Below are 26,664 nucleotides of genomic sequence, written 5' to 3' on the forward strand. Positions count from 1 at the left end.
ATGAACAGTGACCCTGAAATCTTTTTCTGTTTACTTTGAGGAGAACTTACAACAAGCTCCACCATAGCCATCTGCACTGTAAATGGTTACAATTAGTCAGATCTTTCCAGCCAATTTTGTTTTCCTTTTTTGCTAATAAATGGTTAATCACACAACTGGACAAGCTTCAACACAATGAGACTCAGGTAAGATGACAAATACGCAGGCCATGAATCTAGGTATATAGCTTCTTAAAAATGTCTTTTTTTTTTTTTTTTAGACAAACTTCAGCATTAGTTTAAACTGATATTAAATTCAGAAAATGTGCATTTTAATAATGTTTTTCATGTCTAAGGCAATTTAGCGTTCAAGAGAAAATTTATAAACCATGAAGAGATATCACAGGAATCTTAACGATAACAGATGAAATCAATAATATCAAAGATAATATTCTATTGTCTTAAACAAATCCATACGATTTTGGGTATTCTGAAACTTTCACTTTTACTGAAGCAGAGGAACATCTCAGATTTTTATTTGCCTTATTGATAGCTACTTCTTCTCACGGCAGTAAACAGCAAAATCTGAAAACTTAACATGAGCCAGCTAAGCCAAAATCAATACTTTATGAAGCTTATCTGGTAATGATTTAAAAATGACTTCTATTGCCAGGGTTTCTGAATTCTGGGAATCATGATTTTCTCACAGCAGAGAGAAGGCTATTTTTAGGTTACAGATATAAATTGAGTCGTGTACTTTACAGAGAATTTGCAGATATCATCATTAAATGCACTTACCTAAGCTTGATCTTGTGTTAGATCGCTCTATTATCGCATGCTTACTGGGGTTGTTTAATACTGAGCGTTTGGCAAGCGAGATGTCTGCTGTGACTCGTGTAATTGATATACTGCAAAAATAAAGTATAATAAAATAGAATAGTATGTTATTTACCATGCAGGGATGCAGATGAGACAAGAGAATCAGTTAACGTTAAAAGATGGCTAGGACTACAGGAAAATTAGTTCTCAGCAGCAAAGTGTACTTTGCGCAAAGTGAATAAAAGAGAAGATACTTTAACTAACGCTGGTACGTGAACTACTGATAGGGTACGCCCCTGCCTGCACAGTCCCCAGCCAGGGGCAGTGCGAGCTGCAGAGGGTTGAGCTGTCTCCTCACAGGTCTCCAGGCTGGGGGGGTTGGAAGCTGCACCAGTTTCCCCAGCATTGACTCCGCAGAGTTTCAGAGCTCAAGAATTTTCTCCTCCCTGAAAGGAAGTGCAATTTACTCCAAAATGAAGGGGCTAGTTTCTCCTTTCCCTAGTTTGGATTGTTTTTTTCCAGGGTACTGAATGACAACATGGCTTATTTTAACTGTATTTATAACAAACAGTGATATGCACAGAGTTAAGAGGTGAAGGTAAGGCTTAACAGCCAAAGTAGTACAGCCACATGACTCTTATTTTTCTTGTTCCATTTACGAGCATAAGTTCTCCAACAGAGTGCAAGAGCTTTGTTATATAACTGTCCAGAAATATGCAGCAAATACGCTGGCCACCTGAAAGTGTGGACTGTGGCACAGAGAAGCAAACACAGGAGTGAAGAAAATGAAAACTCTGGGCTGAGTATCTGGTAGGCTCAGTTTTGTTTTTATGAGAAAAGATGAACCAAGAAAGAAGCGGTTACTTCCAGCTGTCTGCACTGACCTGCTACATAACCTTCTGCGTATTCTTCTTCCTAGGAAAGCAGTTAACTCAGTTGGTTTTCCTTTCCAGGGTCAAACTGTACCCTTTGGCTAAGTTCCCTTTCAAACTTTCTGGCTTAATAAGGTTTAAAGGTCACATTTTTCCAGTATTGAGAGTTAAATCAGCCTGATGATATTCCTTGTTCTTCTTTGTATGATTTTATTTGCAATTTAAAAGGAGGAAATGGATTTGCTAACAACAAGAAGAGCTCCTCTCTAGGAAGAGCAGTCAGACCCTGTTGATCTGAAATGTAATCAAATAGCTCATCTCCCAGTGAGCTCAACATGTGTATATATTTATCTAAAATCCTATAAAATGTAACAAAGCCAGAAGTTAATACAGAAAAACAGAATTACTTGCACAGTATGGATTAGTAACATCATTCTGAAAATTTAGGCATGGTCTGACTTAAGTTAAAAACATAACCAAGGATTGTGATTTCTGGCACAGCTCCTGCAAGATAATTCTATACAGTTTTAAAATGAAATCCATCATGTAATTTGGGATACTCATTATTTATCTACTCATTGATGAGCACTATAAACTTTCACAGTTTTTTTTTCCTGCAAATTTCCTTCCCACATCCTAAAGAAAAAAAAAATCCTTTTTTCTTTTCCAAATGAAATTAGGCAATATTAAATGAAGCTAGATTTATCATTCTAAAAATAATATTTTTCATACTAAGAACTTTTTAGTTCTTTTTTAATGTCATTTTAAGGTCTTTTAAGGCATATAACACCAAGAAGAGTAAGTCTCCTCTCAAAAAAGGGTACATGTGTTTGTATAACAAAACAGTTGCAATTAGGGAGGGGGAAGCTTATCCATGGTTAGGTAGCTGGCAGCATAGATAACAGCAGCAGTAAAAGTGTAGCATGAATGCAAGTCCTTTACGCGTTTGTTGAGAACCTCAAGTACCTGTTCATATTGCTCCTGAAGTTCATGACACTTCAAATCAGCTACTACAGACATCAATATTAATTAGTTTACATAGAGTATGTGTGGACTTACCCCACCACAATTGGATCTACAGCCTAAACTTAGCTACACCCTAATTAAAAAACACTTGAAGACAAAGATGCAGTAACTTGTGTCTCCTTGCAACACTCGCTGTTCTGTTAACCTCTAGTTCCAAAGGCACATATTTAAGATTTGACATCCCTGCTCCTATAAAGATGGACTAGTAAGTGGTTAGGACTCCAACATCATTATAATTTTGACTGGGAAAATTCTAAAGCTTAAACCACAGCAATCAATATTTTAAAGAGCTGAAGTGATTGATGGAAAACATTAAGTTCTCTCTCTTGAAAATGTGAAAACACTAGGACAGATATGATAGTGTTACTGCTGTGCCCATTTCCAAATTAAAAAGCATTTATCACAGTTACGATAACAAGACCTTCCAGGTCTCTCCATTTTTTATTTTTCCAAATGTCAGCCTGCTAGTATATATTAATCTGGGGCCTGATCCAGTAACAATTTAAACAGATGTGGAGAACCCACTTGCTGTCTCTGGTCAATGAGTACTTGCTGTTTAAACAGCATATCCCACTGCTTTTAGAGGTGGATTATCATTTGAAATGACACGGTAATGCCCACAGGCTCAAACACAAATCAGATTGGAAGCTGGATAGTACTTATCGTGCCAGTGTATTTAAAGACATGGGGCCATATTTAGAATACCTCGTATGCTGCCGAGGACAGGCTTTAACACCACTCTGAGATCCAAATGCACAAAGTCACACAGCCTGTCCACTATCAAGGGCTTGAGCAAGTACTTGAGCAAGACAGGGAAAACAAACGGAAACTCCCCAGCAGTCCTACTCAGACTTCCCACTATAGACTCTAGCATTATACACCTCCAAATTTAGGGAGCAAGAGTGTGGTAATCATAAATGTTAGCCAGTCTGAATCCCTTATCACTCTTTCTAAGTTAGGTACTATTGTAAGTAACTAAAGCTGAGATGGAAATATGGTTCTCATTATCTTGTAAAAAACCTATGGAATACTGATGAGATATTATTTAAACAACACTTAAACAAGAGAATCTTTTCTCTAGTTCACATTTAATAAACCTGTAAATAAATTTCCAGAAATCTGGCGTTTGAATGTCACAGTCAGCAACAAGACGACATCCTTTTTTCCACTTGCATTAAGTATATGCTCCTAAAGATTCTGCACTGCAACACAGCATCAGTGCGCTCCGATAATGAAACTTCCAATCTATCCTACAGTCCATTGAACACGACACACTACCTCCTGCTGCTAATATTCTATGCATATTTTGCTAAGAACATCACTATTTCTGGTATTACCAAAGTAAGAACTGAATTCAAGAAAATTTGCATTGCAATGTACTTACCGTCCTTCAAATCTATGTTTTAAAAAATCAAACAATGCTTTTTGCATCATATCTGTTACCTAAAAGCAAACAAGCAACAAATTAAAAATCACACAGGAATCCAATAATATCCGATGCTAATAATTTAGAAAAAAAATCTAATTAAAGTTGACAGGAATCTTACAACTGAACAATATGACAGAAAGGTAAGTAATCTGTTCTTAATCTGAAATCTGGTAACAAGTAAAATACATGTAACCATGTATCTAGTAAAAGTATAAACCATCTATATTTTTGTCCGTGACATGAATTGCTTTCCAGCTTAACTACCTCTTAACATTAAAATAGAAATGAAGCCAAAACACTTTTTTGGCAAAATAAAACCATTCACAACAATCGCTTACCTCATATCCCTTCAGAGAAGGCCCCACTAAAACTACTGGTCGCATAGAAGGCACTACATCATAGGGAGGGATGTGCTCTGTCTGTAAGAAAGAAAACAACTTTCAGAATCTCAGTGCCAAGACAGATGCTAACACATTACCTGCAATGTAAAGAATTTTGAATTTCCAGTGATGTCACCAACAGAGTAATCATGAATTCATTAACTTTTCCTGAAAACTGGTAGTCTAAGGTGAGGAAATCACAGGTTCAGGGATTTCTTTTGGAAAAGCTTTTCTTTGATTTCTGCTTTCACTGCTGTGTTTGCTCAGTGGGGCTATAAAACTGTTATTCTGGAGACCATTCACACCTCCCACCCCTTAATTCCTAACAGGTTAATTGAAAAGGTTATTTCTAAAAGTTAATGATTTGATACAATTGACTGTGGAGCTGTGACATCTGTTTCCCATCAGATTTTACTTAGGCAAATTACAAAGGAGAAAAATAAAACAAACAGGGAGGGAAAATGCATAACCCATCTCTTTTTATGTTCAGATCTGCCTAGTGCTTTATAAAACATTGTGACACCACTGCAAATTCCCACGGGAGCACTCATACTCTAACTTCCACATCCACAGTTCACTTGCAAATGAAATCAAAATAATGACTGATCAAGTTAGTATTTAGAGAAAATTTTTATAAACAGAACTTGGGATAGCAATACTTCCATTTTCGGAAGTTCCTGTCACCATCGAAAGATGTATTATGTTAGTATGATACTCACTAAACTACTCACTGATGTATCATGCACAATTCATGAAAAAATACAAAGATGAAAAGATTGGATGTTTCCAAAGATTGCCAAAATTGTTATACTGTTATTGAAATAAAATACAAAAGAATTAAAGCTTTTTGTTTAATAAGCTCCTATGCCCAATATGTCACCAAGAAATATTAATGTTTTCTTATCAGAAAGATGTTTTTGCTGGGAAAAAGGGTTTGGTTTATCTTTTTCTTAGGGAAAAATGTTTCAAATACAAACCCAGTAACCTGGGAAAGATATGGAAAGGAGTTATGCCAGATCTATTTTTCAAATGCCTGCATAGTACAAATACATCAGTCAAGATCACAGAATACAATCATTGTTCATTACTCGGTACTCAACATATCCCAATTATGGAAGGTCAAAATAAATACATACATTCCAAACGACAAAAACACAGAGACAAACATTAATACAGTGACAGCACAAAATGCTACACAAGCAGCAGTCTAAAGCAGTCTGAAACATGGAAAACATTGTTGTGAATATTTTCAAATGTAATTTATCTTATTTTTTGTTACCTGTAGCTTCACCAGATAATTAGTAACATAAGAATGAATACCAGTGCCCAAGGCATCAGAAGCATGTGAAACAAACTTCTTTTACACAGCGCACAATCTTACTCAAAACATTTCACAGCCAAATCCTGTCATTACGCTGTGTCGGTATCATCCCTTTGCTGCTCTTGCTAAGTTCACTACTACTCTGATAAACATATGGGAGACGGCCCCTAAGAAAGTCCATCACAGGTAAGTGCTCATAGCATGAACGCCCTGATGCAACAGAGCTTTGTTGTAATGCGGCAGACTCGGCGGAAGATATTCATGCTAGAAGTTAACCAGCTATTTGAAAATTAGAGAAAGCACAGAAATTACCTTATTTGATGGAATATGGGGTCTTTTTAAAACCTATTCTGTAGAAACAGGCATACTTTTTTTTCTTAATCTTTACAGGCTGGAATTAATGAAGCTGTCAGCAGAAAACTGACTGAAAGCTATCTAATGAAAACATCAGAGTTCTTTAAATTTAGCATCAGAGAATCCAATATTTTAAGGGGCTGGCACTGAGCTATAGAGCTTTCTCTTACAGACTCAAGTTCAAATATGAGCCAGAAAAAAAAAGAATCATAGTTTTGACCATACGGCGTTTGTTCAGTGGTTTGACTATGTACGATTAGTTTGGGATGGCCATTCAGTTTTTAATGCAAGTATCTGTGTTACAAAAAAACACTATAACTTGTAATGATTCTCATAACGAAGAATGTAAGCACCAGAGATCAAAGAGATATATGGAATTAGCTACCATCTAGCAGCAAGATGGTTCATCTAGAAGTTAAATCTTCTAAAGAGGCTTATGCAGATAGTATCCAGTATAGATCAACACATGTTATTCTTCCTTAGCATTTATGTTTGATTATAAATGCAATTAATGAAGAGGTCATTCAGCAGCAAGAAACTGCTGTTGAATTCTATAGTGGGCTGTGCATGATGTATGTTATTCAACAGAGCTTACTGAAGCAAATACTGCTCACTTTGGAAACAAGAAAGATCCTGTATTACTTAAGAGAGCAAGATGGGAAGAGAAGAAGAAAACATTTTATTCTACTAACATGGGTGCATCCACAGCACTGGCCACAGTGTCATCTGGCACTACTTATAGGCAGTGCAACAGTCTGATGTTACTGGTAGCTGTAACTGAGCAGTTAAAAACAAATGAAGAAGAGGTATGAAAAATCTGAGGTAAAAGAAATAAAAGTAGAAATGTGGTATTTGGCTTCATAGTTTGGGTGCTACCTACTGTCTTCATAACATACTCCAGCAAAGACCCTAGAAACATACTGCAGTTTGAAGTAAAAAGGATGCCAATGGCATAATTCTGTAGCATTTCCGGTTTTCTGTGGAGAGACATCGACTCTCCTGGGAACCATCAGTACCCTTTCGAATAACTGAGATACTACAAAAATCTGACTGATAGAAAGGAAGGCAAGAACATTTGGCTGATAATTTATACTTGACAATAGGAGAAACTCACAGTAAACCGCCAAAACAAGCCTGCAGTTTTCCACTGGTCTTGCTCATCTGCAGATTTTGCACCTAGTGAATCAGAAGTTTAAATACTGACTAAATTAAAAATTCAAGGGTTTTGACTATTTGTTTTGTAAGTACAATCTGAGTATCTGATTAGATTCCAATAATAATGCCAACAGACTGACTTATTAAAAAAACTTGAAAAAGACAGAGATAGAAAGAATAAGCATGCACTAGAGAGGTGCATCGTATGGATCTGTTAGAAATAAATCCCTCAAAGGTTCAGAAGACATTCTAAGTGTGTCCTGCTATTCCATCAAAAAGGATAAGTACTGTAGCAGTGTTTCACAGAGGCCCTGAACTTGGGTCTGTTTGTTTTACTGTACTGGATCCACTAACAGCTTGATACATTTCTTCCTTAATTCTAAAATGGCTGCATTGTTAATCTGGGGTAATAATGCTAATGATGCCAGCGGCAGGATAAACACAGGTAATGTCAGTATAAACTTACCGATTTCTGCTTCTGCTTAGCTACAGCAGCATGGAAAAAAAACAAAGAATAACAAAGCATGCATGTTATTGGCTTGTCAAAGGACACAGACAGTTAACAGGACTAGAAATGTGACGCAGTGCAGGTGAGCAGGTGGACAGATGGGAGCTTGGAAGTTGGTGTTACCTTCTTAAAGAAGGGCATTCTTTTCTCTTTGGAGTGGGGTGATGTTACACTGTTTGCACTGGGTTTGGGGGAGCGATGGTTTGCTGGAATATCATTTTCTTCTGCATCTAAGCCAGTGGCATCTATGTCTATAGCTATATACAGACAAACAATTCAGAATTATCAGATGACAGGGAAAGTAAGAATAGGTTAAAAAGGAAATAAAAAGTAAAGAAAAATAAAACTGTCCAGAGTTAAAAAAAAAAAAAAAAAATCAACCATGAGTACGAAACACAAGAGAACAAAGGGAAAAATTTAAAAGGTGCAGTACATCAGGATTAGAAAACACAAGGCAATCTGTAACAGCTACTGTAACATTATCCGCTGATCCCCTTTTACAGAATGAATCAGACATACACAGAATTACTCTTACAACACAGATCAATTGCCAAGTTCTTTGGGTTACACTAGTTTAAATCCAAAGCTACTTCACTGGAGTACTCAAGACTTTCACCAATGTAGAACACCAGAATTTGGCCAACTACATATGAATTATCTTATAGCACTGAGTACTAATTAAAAAATCTGTATCATCAACAGAAATTTGCAATGTCAGTAGTGCGTCTTTAGGAAATTAAAAAAAAAAACAGAAAAAGAATCACTCTGGGAGCCAAAATCAGCCTAACGCTGGTACAGTGATATCTACACATTTATCCTGGGGCAGATTACAATTGGCTTTAAACCATTTTACCTAAAAATGCATGGTAGGCATAAGACATATTTATTTGAAATAATAAAAACAAATCTACTGATAGTGAAAACTATACAGAATGGGTAGCGGAAAAGGGAAAATTTGGCCCAGGGACCACAGAGACCTGAACTCTGTTGTAAAGAGTGTGAGGACGCGGGCAGGGCAAAATGGAAGTGAATACAATAAACCATTGCTCTTCACCATCTACCCCAAAAGAAAGTCATGTACAGCACACAAAGCTTGTACCAACAACACCTGATATCTATCCTCTTTAGCAAGTAAATAAATAACGATAGTATAAGAAAAAATCATCATGGACTCAGACAAACATATTTCCAAAATGCAAAGCAATGTCATCCTGAGGGTAGAGTCCAAAAGATACCTGCTAACCACATCTGAAACAAAAGCTGAGGCTCTTTCACGAGCTCTCTCAATTAACAGTCAGTTCTGATGTATTAAATTTGTCTTCATAGAGCATCTTAGTATGACAACAAGTACATGCACAAAAGCAATCCACAACCTTGCTGTACCACATGGCCCTGGTGCGTAAAGATCCTACCCACCCCTCGACACACACCGGCAACACAGGCTTATCTGGCCATGCCACCACACTGAAAGGACACTAAACAGATGTGTAAGCAGTACAATTTGCATAGACTTTACCTAAAACCATAATCAATCACAACAAGCTATTATGAAACCACCTGAGTGACCTGCTTTCAAGGGCTGGATGGGTGGGACATCAGTGAATTCAGCAGCATGTGCTAATAAATTATGCAGCGAATACATACATGTGTCACAAGCCTACGTGCAACTACTGATTAAAGAGCGACTTGGGACACTGTTTCTTCTGTTTGAGTAATGTATATTTTCCCCTTTGAATAATCTACAGACATAAATCTATGATCCCTGACAAGGGTTTAGCCCCAGAACGCTCATTTTGAAGTTGACCTTGCCAGCAAAGCACGTGAGCAGATCCACCCCCGATTCTATATTCCTGCTCCTAAAAGCAGCCGCAGCAATCATGTAACATTTTCTTCTAGCAACACAGTTTCTTCATCCTCTTCATAAGAATAAAAAGAACATATTATCCTTTGCTGAATACAGCCTGGCACAGATACTTTACAAATCACCCATAATAAGGTACATTAAAGCTCCTTTGATTCTATGTTCAACTAAAACCAGCTGCAAAGAAAATGAGGATTGTTAAATTTTCCTGTTAAAAAAAAAAAAAGCAGCATTTGATCAGCTAGACACAATATAGTTCAACATACTATCATTACTGCAGAAGCAATTGCAATAAACCATTTCAAACCTAGAAACACTGTGAAAGTCCCTGACTTTAAATGTCAAAAAAAGAAGAGGCATTGCCAAAAATGGATGAAATGATAGTCTGAAATCTCATGCTGAAGCCCATCCAGAAAACTGTCTATTTTCATGGAATAAAACTTTTTTGAAATACTGTTCCGATGTATGTTATTATTTTTAGGCAATACATTGTAAGTGAAAAAATACCCTGTTGGTTTATAATTGTCATTTTGAGGTTTATTTTTTGCATTTTTTCCTGTCTCCTTTTTGATTCTCACTCTTCTCACTACGTAACATCTTCTCTAATAGCTTTTCACTCTTAATTGTTAGCTTAGTTTTTCCCTCCCGCTCCAAAGTCACTTTTCCCATCATCCTCATCTTGTTTGATGGTTCATAAAGGCTGCCTGGATTGATTACTATAGATTATTTAAAGGACAAAGTGTCTCCTTTCCTTTCGTTTTTCAGTGTTTCTTCATCTTGTTTGGTTTTTGTTTTTGCAGTACCAGATTATGTTGAAAAAAGAAATCCTAGACTCAAAGTCAAAAAATGAAGTCAGCCTACACCAGTTCCCACTTATCCATCTTATTAAATAATTGATGTATTTGTCATTTATTATGCCTTCCCAAGGAGGAAGCCTGCGAATAGCAGAAATGTTGCAGGTCAGAACTGAACTGTACTTAAAAGTTAAGCAAGTTTGCATGCATAGTATTAGCCACAAATTATGCCCCATTCACCCAATTCTTCTTGACATGTTTTCTAATATGTAAATAAGAAATCACTAAACCAAAATCTTAAGATCATACAATAAGCTAAAAGCACACTAATCATAAATGTTCTCCAAACCGCTGATGTAACTGCGTAAACTTAACTGTGTTAATCTCCAGGAAACCATGCTTCTGCAAACTACCATTTAAAGAAACAACTCAATGCAAGGAAAATTACAGCATCACTAGCATATATTGATGAACAGACGTCTTCTTGCCAATCAGATACTCTTATCTTTGTGTTACATCTAAAATTAGTCAATCGGTAACCTAAGTACAATATCTATTCTGTTACCTCTAAATTTTGTGCAACATTCTGTAAAGTTTCACATGTATGAGTTACTCTGCTAAAGTAGCTTTTTTTTGTAAGCAAAGAGTATTACAGTATTACAGAAATCCATAGATGAAATCTCTAACTAATAAAATTATAACATGGGTCCATGGACAATTTCTATTGTGAAAATGCAGTGATTGAGAAAGGAGTCCTAATGGTAAACATGACAGTTTAAGGTCATTGTAAAACAAAAGATTAAAGTATGCTCTACAGACTTGCACTGAAGCTAGACATGTATCAGTAAATTAAAAATATATTTTCTAACTAAAATGGCAAGGATAGGGAACTGAAGTGGAACTTTATTATAATTCCAGTTTGTTTATCAAAGTTGGTTGTTACAAACAAATTCATGGTTGCACAGGAAAGACAGATATTTTTCAATTAATTTAATCAAATGAAGCTACTACCATAACTTGATTGAACTCCTCTGTCTGTCTCAATGCCCATGTAAATAGTTTAAAATCTTTAGGATCATTTTAAGATGCCTACTCTGTAGACTAGGCTCCATATAAACTAATATGACTGGAAAATAAACATCTTTGCCTCTGTAGACAAGGCTGTGGCAATATTCACTGATATTTTCTGATTCCAGGTCTTCAGAATTTGTTCTCTCTCTCAGGAAAAGATAAAGCATCCAACAATGCAATAGCTGAATTTAGTAGATTTAAAAAAAAAAAGGCATGTCAGAAGATCAGGTTTCATTTGACCAAATAGCTAATGCCAATGTTCTATCCCTACTCACAGTGTATTTGCTTCTCACCTCTTAAATCTGACCCAATTAATGCTAAAATCTGTCAATGCTCTCAATACAAAGCAGTATTTGTGAAAAAAGACCTCTGCCACAAAAAGAAAAAAAATCCAGTACGCTAAAATTACATGAAGCACATCATCATTATCAGAACTGTGAAACTGAAAGTTCCTGCTATTATAAAACAATGCAGCTCTGGAAGCTACCACAGAAACCTCACAGGAATTCCTATTCTCTTATTGCTGCTTTTGCTCCTATGCCAGAAGGCATTTCTTATTCAGCAGGAGTGCTCAGACCAAACCTCTTAACTACCTCACTGCAAGATAGATTCACCCCTTTTTCTATGTCTTCACATAAAACACCATGGTAAAAACAAGGAGGGGATTGAGTGGATTGTTAACAGCTCTGAGACTGTATGCACTAGCTGGCATTAATTCCATTACTTCCAATCTTACCAGCCTTCTATGGCCACCCAACCACATGCCTATGAAGTACAGAAAATAAGAAAAATATGACTAAATGTAATATAAACTTTAACAAAGCAGGTACATGATTCTGTAAAACGCTTGTCTAAGGGTTCGTGACCTACTCACCAGATGATGGAGGCGTCGATTTTCTGGAACTAGGAACAATGTCACCCAAACTGGATGATGAGTTTCCTCCTGATTTACTGGAATAAAGCAACGAATTAGTTTGAAGTTTTATAGCTTTCTCAGTATTTGTTCTAGCATATTTATTACCTGTCTTCTAAATGAGCTGCTGGCAGAGAGACAAGCAATATTTCTGGTGGTGATAAAAAATACACATCTTACACAAAATGTCTGTATGCTTTGAGGACTGAGGAATTGCAAACATCAGTCAGTTTCCTTGTCGTTCTGCTGTGCAATTTCATTCTGCTGCATATGCTCTTAATACTCCATGATCTCAATACGGACCAATTATTAATATGGCTACTAATAGATAATTATTAATACTATTACTCATTAATATGACTAATTCTTAATGAACAAATATAAAATAATTGTAAATAATTATAAAACAATTATGACTAATTCAAAATGAACATACCTGTTTCCTTTAACTGAATAGCTATTGATAGTGCCATAGTGAAACTGATAGTGCATTTGACTAACATCTTTTGAATATCATTTAAATAAAGTACAAATTTTTTTGCTGTCTCACTACAAGGTAGCACTTACAAAATGGAACTCTTGTCAAAAGAAAATAAAACAATCTAGGCTTTTGTCAATTCTGCTTTGTGAAAACCTACCAAAGCTGGGCAAAAGAAACGTTTTCCCTAATTTTATTTCAGTTACCATAACAGGAGAAGCACTGAAAATGATTGTAAAAAAGGCTATCTTCCCCTTTAAGTAATTAAAGTGATAATATTAGTTGCCACTTTCACCACATTAAAATACTAATATTCACTGAGTAAATGCATTTGTATAGGACAGTGTTATCTCCAGTCAGAAATTCTGGAGAACAGAAGATTTTAAAATTTGGGCAGGAACTGAACGCTGGGTCAGCTGCAGCTGTATTCCGAAGAGTCGCCAGAGACACAAGGAACCTGACTTGTCCTGCTGGGGACTGCAAGCTGACACGACAGTCATTTCACAGCAAGCAAAGGCAGCATTAGTCTGGGCTCCTAGGACAGACATACCCCTCAAACACTGCTGCCTTTCCTGTTGAAGCAGAAAAGCCTTTCTAAGCTGTTTTCCAACGTTCAAGATGTTTCCAAGCTGTTTTCCCAGTTCCAGCTCCACCCCACCCAGACATACTAGAAATATTTATATTTCCTCTCTACCCAAAGAGAAGCAAGTGGCATTTGCTTGCCTGTGTGTTAATGTTTACTGGAAAGGAAAAATACTGTACTAAACATTCTACAACAAAGACCACATTATTACTGTCTTGCAATTTTGTACAATATGTTTAGAAACTGTATCTTTATATTTATGTAATGATGGGTAGAGGGTCAACGAATGACTGAGCATGGAACTTCCATCATAAAATATGGTTATCTTAAAAGTTGTATTTGCAGACAACGAATTTGACAGACCAAAATATTTCAGCTTATGCACAAATTCAATATTTTCTGCTAATTCTAAGATCAGCATTAAAACTGGTTAGTGAAAGCAAATAACAAATGCTAAAGAATTTAAGGAGATAGTACGCTTAGATTTTTAACTCAAAGTTTTGCTTGTACATACTATCTGGAATGCATATTTGCAAATACTTTACGAAAGTTACATGAAATAAAAGCTACTGTAGACCACCACAGACAACCAATCTAAACACTTGCTTTCCCTCTCTATTGGCAGTGACATTATTAAATATATAAATGAATATTACTTCCTTAAATGATTCAAAATATTTGTAGCTGCCAATTATAGTAAGTAAACATAAATATAGCACACATAGCATTGATGTCCAAGTTACATGTCACAGTCAATGCTACTATTTTTAATTATTTGTTGCTGTTATTACCTGGAGTAGAATTTTCCTTGTTTTGCCTTTTGTTCATGCTGCAGCCTCATGTTTTCTAGTTTGACAGGGCTTGGTATGAATCCTATTTCACAGCCTTCTTTTACCAACCGTCCTATCCACCAGTCATTATTAAATTTCTACAGAAAAAAAAAAAAGAAATAAAAAAGTCATGTACTAAGCAATTACTGCATTTTAGATCACTCTCTTATTATTTTTAATTTGAAGCTAATTCATTTTATGTAATTCCTTCCCTGCAGTTAGTCACTGTACTACACTATTATGGAAAAGAAGAATCCTGGTAGTTTTCAGAAATACATTAAAATAATTATACCTTGCAAAATATTAAAATTCCACAGTACTTCAGTAGAAAACTCTCCCTCACAGACTTTGTGATTTTCCCTGGCTGTTACTTCTGCCCATTTCACCAACTTTATTTCTTTCTGCTTTGTAGTCTTAGCTTTTCATACATTAGAGTTGATTTTGTTCTCCCATGTTGTTTCTCCTCAGTGGACACCAGAGATTTCTTCTGGTACGCTCCTATCCTTTCCAACAATTTTTACAGCTCTGTAATAATCTATTTTTCTTATTCCATTATATTCAGTTATTTATTTAAAATAAAAATACTGCTTCTCAAAGTCTCCAGTTTCTCTGAATTCACTAATACGTTCTGAAATAAAGATTGCATTCCACTTTTTATATATGACTTACTATATATAGCTCATGCAATCTGTATGATTTTTACCATACACTGATAGAGCCATAAGGAATGGATCTCTTTGGACAACTAAAAATATACAGTTTTAGAAATATAGAAGATATTCCAGTTAACTCAATTCCAGCTATACAGATATATGAGATTATGACTATAGCTTGGATTTTATTGTTGTCATTGTTTTGCACAGGCCTGCAGAGCAGAATTATTTATTTTTTCCTCCATTATTCACTAGCCAATTCTGGCCTAGAATACAAGTACCATGGAGACAACTACCATGAAAAAAGTTTTGGATAGCGTGGATAATTTATTAAACTGCAAGGGAACATTTGAATGGGGAGCGAAGTTGCCTTCTTGACTCTGAAGTGATCAATAACAACAACAAAAAAGTAACTAAGTTGTTTAATTAGCAGTTTTAACAATTGCACAGATAGGAGAAAAAAAAAAAGAGTAAAGGGTATAGGTTCTCATAAAATGGAATTAATTTCACTGAGAGTACATGGTGGATCAATGAAATGCAACCTATACTGCAGTATTATCTTTCATTTTGGCCACTATAGAAATGTTGCAATGCTTGAAGCGCATTTTAAGACATTTAGCTAATAAAAATAAAGATTAAAATAAACACAATTTTAACTTCATGAAATATAATTGGCTGCATCAGATCTTTTTCATCCAGTGAGCTCCTGTCTTTACGAGTGAGAATACCAACAACTAATACATCTAATAGGAAGCTACTCTGGAAGGGTAATTTCTCAAAACTGTCTTAGACTCAAGTATCTTATTAAGATCTTAACCTTTTACAGCAAAATACAAACTAAAAGATATTTATAAATATTTATAATATGCTGAAGATTAATATAGCTGGAGGAAGACTATACCAATAGAGTCAATGGAGGTTGCCATTATATATCTGCTCTATGTTATACGTGAAGTTGGCAAAACACTACCATTTATCTTGGTAAAAGGAAGAGATAGCTAATTAAAAATCAACAATAAACTAAAAACTGAACAGCCATTATTTCTTATACTGTCCTATAGTACAACAGACTATTACTCATCAAAATTAATTTTAATTTATTTGGTAGAAATGCTAAACCCAAAGGAAATTTTTCTTCATACCAAAATAAAAGTATGTGGAACTCACTCCTGCAAAGTATCAAAGCTAACTGCTGTATTAGTGAAACATGAAAACGGAGATAGTTTTACTCATAAAATAATACTGTAGATAATATTTCCCGATTTTCAAAAACGACAGCAGAAATCTTGGTAGCAAGATGTGTCCTGGTTCCAGAGGTGCGAGATGGGGCGAGGGATTCTCTTTAAGGACACCTTTGCTTGGGGTGCCAAGTGAAACACAAGCAGGAATTCAATGCAAGGCAGAATTATGGCCATGCATTAAAGCCCTGAAAGATTCAGAGTGACTTTGATGCAGTACGTGTTTCTTCACGCGGGAAAGAATCCTTCAACTTTATATGTACTGTGTTAATGAATCTAACCTAGTAATGAAGACAAATTTCCCTCTTGTTTAATCATTGCAATATTTTTTTTTTTACCATTGACCATGTACATTTTGAACTGAGTTTTTTCTTCCTTAAGCTCTCTCTCAGCAGCACAAACTGGCAAATTATTCCCCCCCCCCCAGCAAGAAAAGGACAGCATTGATCCAATATGGCATTACTACACAGGCAAACATTACTGGAGATTATACTTTGTTGTCCTCCCCCCTTCTCCCCAACCATTTAAGCATAAATATAAACTTTTACAGCCAATTAGGATTTTCTACTTTTAACCTGCATAATGAATTTCATTTTGGAAATTTCAGTTCTCCCAGAGTGAGAGAGCACCAAAAGTACTGATGGAGCATGATCTGCCAGTCAGAAGGCCCTGGAGGGTGCTTCCAGATTCACCAGAGAACGTGAACAGGCTGCTTTTGCCAGGATTCTGTGCCTGCAGATCCCTATTTTTGTCACAAGACAGAGTAAAACAATTCTTCTTTCCTGTCAAACCTGAATGGTATTTTCATGACTGTATAGAGTTCGAATCCAAATTATCACCTTTTTGTGTGTTTCATATATATTGAAAAAAAAAAGATTATTAATCACCAATACAAAGGTACTAAAAGTCCATTTCTGTGTTTTCTTTGTCTCTGCCCACCTGCATTTCTACCTCTATAAAGGGAATATGTAATGGCTCTACACTAGTAGAGTTCATTAATCAGAACAACTAAGGGCTTTTCCTACACAACAATCAAAAATTGGATGACTTAAAAGGGGAGAAAGGTGTAATTTCAGAACGTATGGGTTGTTCTAGTCCCTTATGCTGACTTTCTGGCTCTTCTGCTAGAGATCTCCACTTCTGGATGGACCATTTTGTGGCAAAACAACAGAATACAACGAGAAGCTAGGAAAACTCCTAAAACAAGGGAATCATTCATAAGAGAGCAGCAGGCTGCTTAGGAAGGTTTGCATGGGAAAGTTACCACATTATTTGCTTTGAACTGTCTTCCAAGGAAGAGCAAGAGTGGGGGTTTAGGTATTTGAAACTCTGTAAAACTTGAAATTTTTCCAAGTGAAACTACAGGAAAAGAAAACCAATGTAGCAAACACTGGTAAGTGCCTTTTCAGACAGTTGCTATGTTCATCTTGAAACTTACCACATTGACTTTTCAATATGTAACTGTTAATAACAAAATATTGTGTGCTTCAGGGAAATAACTTCAGGGAAAAAATGAGGCCTGAAGATGTTGGGCTTTTTTTGAGATGAAGTCCAGGAATAGAGGAGAACAAACCATTGGCTACTGAAACACAGCGAAACCCTCAGAGTGTTAGAATGGTGAAAGCTACAGATATTGTATTATTGAATACGCAGGTACAGATTTTTAAAGCCTCCAAGTGATAATTTAACTGTAAGAAATTTATGCCATTGCTTGCAATGAGAACAGTATTTCAAGGAGCATACAATTCCTCATATACAGTTATCTTTTTACAGAACATTTGTACAGAGCTTTGACAATGCAAAGCGTTATCTTAATGTTTAAAAGTGGTAGCACTAGTATTCAAAGAGTAAAAAGACTGGTGACCATTAAAGAGAGTTTCACTTATTTCCTTAGTTTTACTTACTTCTTTAACATGAAGAAAATCTTTAGCTTCAAATGAGATGGCCATGCCTGGGACTGGAACATCATCATCGTGAGCTGCACTGTAGCCAACGTTTGTCCGAACTGCAAATGCAACAGGTTTTGTCTGCACAGCAAAAGATTAACAGCATGAAGACTTCCCTCGCAAACATGCACACATACACACAGGATGATTTCTGTAAGCTGTCTTTTTAAAATCATAAAAATGACAAAGAACCCTGAAAACACATGGTCTGTTATTCTCAAAATATTTGTTGACAACATGAAGGTAAATTCACTTGAGGAAAACGGCTGACATTTTGTTCCACAGCAACTGAATCATCAGTAAAGCTCGTGAACATACATCATACTCATTCTGAAGGTCAAAGTCTTCAAAAGTTACCAGAAACTAAGGGTGTACAGAAACTGAAGCACCTAAAAATCACTAATCACTGTGGAAAAGAGAGCAAAAGTCCATGTTAAATGTATTCTGTATTCAGTATGTTGTGAAAAAAAAAAAATCAATATTCTAGAACCACACCAGGAAATAAAGGACACTAACATTTTTCACATTGTTAAATTGACAAGTTCCTCACAAAATGCATTTCTATGCTATAAACTGTCCATGTAAAACATCAGGAAGTATTCTGTTTACTTACCTTGGTTACTTACCATCAACTCACTCATTTTATAGACAAAAATTTTTTCTAACTATTAGCACTCTGAACTCATTTGGGATAAGCCGGATCAGTAATTAGCAATCATAAACCAGTTGCTGATCCAGATACCATGCTTGTCTACAATGGCAGTGCACAGTAGACCCTCATTTGGTGATGCCTTGTAAGAGATATCTAATCACAGTTCCATACTTAGGTGGTGGTGCATCAAACTTGCACTGCACTGTTTTTAAGTAGTACACTGGAATTCACATGAAGTGTATTATTCTGCTTTCAAACCAATTGCTAGGCCCTCCATTGACTTCAGGGGCACAGTATGAAAACAAGGGAATCAGCTGAGTAACTGTCAACTACTTTCCAGAATAAAATCAGACTTCAAGCTAGTAACACCAGAAGATTAAATTGGAAAGGCATATTATAGTTTGCTAATAAAAAAATACAATAAAAATATGTATTAATGGGAATTCAAGTATACAATTTAAGAGTAAAAGTCACGAAATGTGAACATGGATATGGCCAAATCCGTGGTAATTTGGCTCGACTGCCTAAACACTATAGTCCCAGTCACATCACCAGCAGAAGAAAGATTTATAAGAACGAGGCACTTCTTTTGGGCATCTAAGTTCAAAATGACATATAAGCTTTGGCACTAAGCATTTACCTAACTCTGATGCACTTAAAAATTGAGCATATCCTCTCCAAATGAGCTGAAAGTCCCTCCTTGCTTGCAGTCCTGCTTCTGTGCTTACCCAGAGCTACCTTGTGCTACTGAACAGCAACATGCCGACTCCCACCTAATCTTCAGAGAAATTATAAAATCGGTGGAGGGATGTCGGTGCCCACCAGCGCCGGCTCAGCACGACGCCCCCCGCAGGTGCCTGCTGAGAGCACAGCTAACGCGCCCAGCCAGATTGTCGGGCCATTACCAAATTCCAACCACGGGCAGACTCACTGGTGCACACATGTCAGGTTAAAACCTATACTAGTATTTGCTCTCAATTAATTAGAAGACTTAAAATTATATTTTCAAGAAGCAAGAGCAGGAGGAGTCAAGGGAATGCAGCGCTGGCCCTCCCTGGTGGGTCCTGTGGCCCTGTGGCCACCCTGCTGGCCTCCTGCAGAGCTTTTTCTTCCAAGTGCCACCAACACTGAAAACCTTTACTGCCTGCTTAACCCGTACCAGTGCAGAAAAGCTGCCGTCCAGCTCAGCCCAGCCTACATCTAGAGCACTGCTTTTTTTCCCCTCAGTGATGCAACTGGAATAGCTCAGGACAACCTTTACTCCGCACCAAACAATGCCTTCAGCTTGCTCTTCTGGCAGAAGATACCAAGCACAGTATCCCTGGGACCCCCGAGGCTTCCTTCCCCTGCTAAACTTCTCACCCGCCCAGAAACCCTCCACTCTGCTCTTCAGAGCTGGTCAGTAGTCCCTCCTTGTTACGGCTGGTGAACTAAGAGGTGAACTGCGTCTAACAGGGGCTTGTGTCCCGCTGAGGAGGGTATGTCATACCTCTTCATCTCAAAACATACTAACGCCTCTACAGGACAACAATTTTAGTTTCAGTATTAACGATTTCATAGCTGCCCACCAGAACACAGCAACAAGCAAACGTAGTTGGTATCTATAATCGATGTATAGCTTGGCTGAAAGTGTGATATTCTGCTGAAACAGCAGGTAAAAAAAAAAAAAAAAAAAAAAAACACTCATTTTCTACATAAAGAATTGCTTCTCCAAGGGGAGCATATGAAAATGCATTCCAGCTTCGTTAGAGCAAACAGATACCCGAAACCAAAAATTATGCAATGTTTTCCTGATTACCAAAAATCCCTGAATACTCCATTCAGGTGTATTCTGACAATTGGCATAGTGATAGAGGCAAAAATCTGCAGTTAAAATATATGATAATAATAATAATGAGGGACCTATATGAATAATTCCAAAGACAATATCATGCTACCTGGCCTGGAAAGGAAGGTTGGAAATAAAGGGAGGGAAGGTTCCCCGTTGCTTAATTTAGGTATAACATGTGGCAAAGGTCACAGAGTTTCAATAAGGCAGATTTTAAAACTGCTTAAATAGGACCTGTCTTCAAATGCACTACTATATTCAAACAATTTATATCTAAGTGCGCATTCTAGGAAAGACTTTTTAATTTAAAAGGTGAAACTATTAGGTTTTTCATAACAGTGGGGTCAAGAGAGTCTCTGTTCAGAAATGGTGCAGGAAGTTTCAATGGAGTAAATTTTGGAAGGGGAGTGCAGAATGGGGATCATATTTATGTGGTATTTAAATATGTATTTGCACAAAGATCATTAGACAATCATTAAATCATAGAAAAAAAGCAAAATTTGCGTACAATAGAGCATGGAAAAGGCCTTTATTCCTTCTGTTCCTAGTTCTGGAATTAATGGAAAAATCTTAAGAAAGGTTGAGTAGAAAGAGCTTTAAAGAGTGAAACTGGTACCATTTTAACAGGCACTTATTTAAACTGGAAGGCATGTAGCAGATTTAAAAAATGAAATATAACAATATATTTAAGGGTTGCAAAATCTGGCTATAGTTATTCCATTACACATTCCCCTCCTCTCCATCTTACTGTTTAAAAGTCACAGATGTCTAGCTTTGAGATTTTAAAAAACAGAGTATTTCAGTCACCTGAAGTTACTGAAGTTAAAAATTTGAAATGGTTAATATAATCCTTACATGTGTTATTTCTACAGGTTTATATTACCACAGAACCCAAGTCATATACTGAAAACATTTACAGTTTAAAAATATATCTGCACAGCACAACTTGCAGATACTTTTTTTTCGGGAAGTATGATGCATCTTCTTGGGGACAAAGATGGCACATTAACAAAAGCATACTTAGCCCATCTTTACATATTCTGTAGCACTCCCTGAAGTCAAACTGTTCACTTTGGGATAGTATTTGGATTTCTTACTTCCTATACACAGCAGTAACACTTTTACCAGCCCAAGCCAATTTAAAGGCATAACAAATCATAACCTTCTACACCAGCAACCAGTTAAGAACGAACTTCCTAAGCCCCCACGTTTGCCCTGCGTTATAAATAGCAAACCACATAGAGCCAGATAGAGCTGAAAATGGGAAAACGGTTCTCTCTCTCTCTTTCATGTTTTAGAACTTAATCGTCCTTATCTAATATTTTAAGGATTCCTGTTCAGGAGATGAATCAAACAAGACATGAACATATTTCACCTGGAAACACATGCTCAAAAGAGCACATGCAAATAATTAAAAACTCTGAGTTTTGGCATTTGTGTGTTGTAAGTTTATTGTTCAGACATTTCACCCAGCGCTTCTTCTGTACCAACTACTGCTTCTGTATTTTCTCAAAGTATTTCTCACTTTATCTGGTTCTCTTTACCTATGAATTCACTTATGCACCTATCAGTCATTTCTTTCTTTCTTGGTGTCCTCTTACTAGCAACGTCATGAATGCTGTGGTTGTGATCCACTGCCTGTTTTTTCTATCTGTCTCCCAACTTTTAAAATAATTCATCCCAAGAGTTCAAAAATCTTTCCTAGTGTTTAGCCCCAACTAGAATATTACAAATCAAATACTTGATTGCTTCCCCCTTCCCCCCCCCATCACCTATTCTAGAAAAAAAATACTAACAAATATAGGTACTACATGAAAAATAATAAATTCCCACTAATTAAAAAAAGTTTTTTTTCTTTCAATATGGAAAATCCCACTGCTGTTGCAACATGTTGGAGATCTTAGTGAAAGGTATAAGGAGTAACAGACAACTGGATTACATTTGCTCTGTGCAACAGAATAGGGTCCAAACCAGGAATTATATTAAAAACTACAGAAACACACACCTGAAAAGCAATTCTGATCCAAATTCATCAGCTGACAGGAAGAGTATGTAGAAAAATACGAATGACAAGGAGTTTAAATGAGTTTACTGCCAGTTCTTAGTGGCTGCCATCCTATGTTAGCAGATGACAGCAACAATAACACAAAAACAAAACAATCAAAACCCAACAGCTGGCTTATCTCCTTGTGCAAATGGGAGTTAAGGCACCTAATACAAATTTCTGGACTCCAGGATGAGGGAAAGGTGTGTAAAAGCTAGGCACACATGTCCTTTAATAAGCCTCATTGTTCACCTTATCATTAAGCTGATGAACTGCCAGGACAACAAAACCCCTAGCAACCCAACCTAGCATCTGATCCAGCTCCTCAGCTATTCTCTCAATTTTAATTAGCAGTCAGTAACCATATATAAAAAATAGCCAACTACTACAGAACTAGGATGCAACAAAGAAAAGAGTCACACAGGCCCTGACTTCAGTGATATCAAATGTATCCCTCGAAAAATAAAAGCAAGCATGAAGTACTGTTTTTTAGTATTCATACACAAAAATGCAACTTTCCTGAATTTAAAAGTTACAGACTAACAGAGTTGACTCCTTATATGCTATTATTCATTTCACTGCACAAAACAGAGGTATCAGTATGCAATAAGTTGTCGAAACTCCTAAATAATACTTTAGCATTAAACAGTACAACATGGAATATATCATTCACTGTTATTAGGAATTATATTTTTTTGTAAAGCATAGTGAACTCTCATTGTAAATATGTAAGGGAATAATCTTTGCCAAACACTGATAGGAGGGATAACATACTTATTTATCCATTCTCAGATACTTTCATCCTCTAGAAAATATAAAAAAAAGTGTGGAGTATTTTGACCTACTCCTAATAGTAGCCGTGGATGAAGGACTCTAGGCTGACTAAACACTTAATGCCATCCCCCGCATCACAACAAACAGACATCTTCAGCAAGATAATGTCCTTGACATACTTCTCAGAAGTAGTCTAAAATTTCCCATTAGACGGCAAAGCCTAACTACTGAAGAAAAAGAGCAAATGGAAACTCTAAAACTACCTTAATGTGAAGAATAAGTAGCAGGTAAAAATCCTCTCTCATTTACTGCTATCAAAACAATTACTATGAAACACTTAGAAGATTTAAAAAAGTAAATAAATAAAAGCAGAATCTGTAGCTACTTTAGCTACAGGTATACACAGAAACAGTATGTCCCATATTTTAGATACTCTGTTATACTGGTAGAAAGGGAGACTCACTTGCCATGGAATTAGCCATGTAATTGATCTAACTGAATATTCAAAACTCCCAAAGTTAAACACTAGCCTTTTCACATAGATAAGTCACTTTAAAACTTCCACAGAAGTATAAAATCATGTTCTTTTTCTCTTCTTGAACTACAATCCTGAAGCCAAACATCTAGTTGTTATGCAATTCCTTACCTTTCTAGGGAGTTCAGAGGACAAAAAAAACCAGGAGCTTATGCCAAAATATTTCTCTTTTTATTTGAACATATGCATATTTTTAAATATATCTAGCATTTGCTTACATATGCTACAGTTCTAAAATTAGACTGGCTCAAAACAGTTAAGCACTTTCTGTCCATTCTCCAAATCCCCATGAAAATGTGATGGTAGTTTAGCACTCAGCTAATCCACAGTTTGAACTATAAGGACAGATGCTCCCAGATGTTAAACAGTTCTCAATTTGATCTCTCCTAAGAGAAACACTGTAGTTTGAAAGTCTTCAGAATGAACACTTTCACCTTATTTTCAGTTTTTTCCTGCAAAAATACATCACTCAACAGACAGAATAACCCCACAAGGAAAAAAGTAACTAGACCACGAACATAATCTGTACTACTAGGACAGGAGGTAACACACTCCAGTTTGGGATTCTTCATGAACCAAGTACAAATTCTGATTTAAACTCAGAATACAAACCAATGAAACTATATTCACTCACTCTGAAAACAAACTTTGGCTCCAAACTTTTGGTAATGGACATAAATTAAAGTGGGAATTAAAGTGGGACTAGGGAGACCTTACTTCAAAAAAATTATTTTGCCCTCTGCATCTTATTTCTTCTTTTCGGTTTGCAGGTTATATTCACTTTATACATCTTCATGCACACCCTCACTACTAAGTCAATACTATTTATGGTACAAAGGTCTGCTATTTATAATCTCTCACTCCTGTTTTATGAATAACTTGTATTCAACACATGAACCAGCATTTGCACAATAGCTCTTTCAGGCAATTAGTTGTTTAAACAAGCATTAGTTTGCACCTCCTTGGCTGAACTTGCACTTGAGAAACATTTCACCCAAAGTAGAGCAAAATAAGAGAACCTGCTTCCTAGTAGTATACTTAAAACATGTCAGGAGCCACTTTTTTCCATAGCACATTTCAAATTTCTTACACCGTGCCATAAACCTAGTGGATGCAGTCCCTGAGGACCCTATCCGAGTAGGCAAATTTTCTGACACACAATTTGCTCACAGAACAGGTCACCTCCCTCACGGCCACTAATTTTGGGAACGTTGCTTGATAAAAGGGGAATAATCAAGGTATGTCTATTCCCCATCCACCACCAGAATGTAGAAAAACAGATCAGAGCATTCTCCAAACTACTTTTACTTACCCCTGAGACTGTCCTACGTGAAACGCCGACCTTAGGGCTGGAGAAACGCAAGCAGAAGTTAAAGCTGCCTTTCTTCAACGCTAGGTGATGAGGATCTAGGGACTCTGATCCATTCTCATTTCTCACTTCATTAAATCATTCCGACAGCAGAGTTACACTGTATTTACATTAGTTTAAGTGAAACTAGACTCCTAATCAGAACGCATCTATTATGAAGATAATGCTAAGTCAAGAACTGACTCAGAAAGTGACTTCAGCTATCATTTTGACAAAGTGCTTGATGAAGTTGGCATTTGTGTTCAGGTTCAGAGAATTTGTCTCAAAGCAAGTCTCCTCCCTCAATATTTTTACCTAAATGCTACACATTGTTCATCACATCCCCCTTTCCACAGATGCCTGTAACTATATCCTGAAAGCAAGGAATTGTTCTTCTCTTGGGTAGTGAATATAATGGGTAATGGGTCTCTCCAGAAACACTACCAGGCCTGTACTCATCAAAGCTTAAAATAACAGACGATATTTTTCAGATAAGGTAAGATGACACTATTCTTTAAATTTTCACTAGTACTCTTGGTAGAGAGTAAAAACGTCAAATAGTGACCTACATATAGCACTGTATGCACAGAGCAGCCCATATATTCTGTTTGTGCCATAAGCAATGTTAATGCCCCACACAGGACAAAACCCAGTAACAACGTGATCGCCTGGTAACAGCAATCTTAAAATATGCCACTTTGCTTTACCCTGTTGATGACTGAAAGTCAAATATATAAAGCAAAAGAAGCTCAAAACCTAAATGCTTTTCCAAATCACCAGATTTTTGTGAGCAATTCTTTTGATTATTTAAGAGAACTTTACAATGTTATGAAATACATACCATGATAAAAGCAGCTTAAGTAAAGAACAGAAATTTCAGGTTTGCTCATAAACACTGTGGAAAAGCAGAACTAGTATCAGCAGTGCAAATATAGTGACAACCAGTTCTGCAGTCTGAGATAAATTTGGTACTTATTTGACTGTTAAGTTTATCTCGGGAATGATTAAATATCATTGTCACGGGATGAGGTAGCCAGGACCATAACTGATACCATATTATACTAAGTACATTTATAGAACTCTTACTTTTAGATTACAAATAGAAATAAAATAACAAAGAAATAAATGTTTTAAGAATAAAAGTTATTTCTTCTACTTGTCCAAGCAGCGCTTTTTGTCAAACATTGAGCAATTTTTATCAAATTGAGGTCACTGAAATTCATTCAATTCAAGCATGTACTGCACAGTATATACTGCAAAAAGAATCTAGTGCT

The 26,664-nt window shown here is 36.4% G+C and overlaps 1 protein-coding gene across 5 annotated transcripts in view; it reads right to left on the minus strand.

Moving 5' to 3' along the window:
* Positions 1–26,664, minus strand: part of CACNB2 (calcium voltage-gated channel auxiliary subunit beta 2) — a 256,512-nt gene that overhangs the window by 21,922 nt on the left and 207,926 nt on the right. For 3 of the 5 annotated variants that reach the window (XM_064505960.1, XM_064505963.1, XM_026098569.2), the window contains 7 exons: positions 18,168–18,290; positions 14,334–14,470; positions 12,443–12,519; positions 7,966–8,099; positions 4,463–4,543; positions 4,080–4,138; positions 777–886 (listed from right to left, as the gene is read on the minus strand). In XM_064505960.1, coding sequence (XP_064362030.1) covers positions 777–886; positions 4,080–4,138; positions 4,463–4,543; positions 7,966–8,099; positions 12,443–12,519; positions 14,334–14,470; positions 18,168–18,290 — 721 coding nt within the window. Of the gene's footprint in view, positions 1–776; positions 887–4,079; positions 4,139–4,462; positions 4,544–7,800; positions 7,821–7,965; positions 8,100–12,442; positions 12,520–14,333; positions 14,471–18,167; positions 18,291–26,664 lie in introns of all 5 variants that reach the window. The other 2 variants (XM_064505961.1, XM_064505964.1) reach the window with 1 other exon arrangement.

Source organism: Dromaius novaehollandiae, chromosome 2 (assembly GCF_036370855.1).
Source record: "Dromaius novaehollandiae isolate bDroNov1 chromosome 2, bDroNov1.hap1, whole genome shotgun sequence".
Classification (NCBI taxonomy): Eukaryota; Metazoa; Chordata; class Aves; order Casuariiformes; family Dromaiidae; genus Dromaius; species Dromaius novaehollandiae.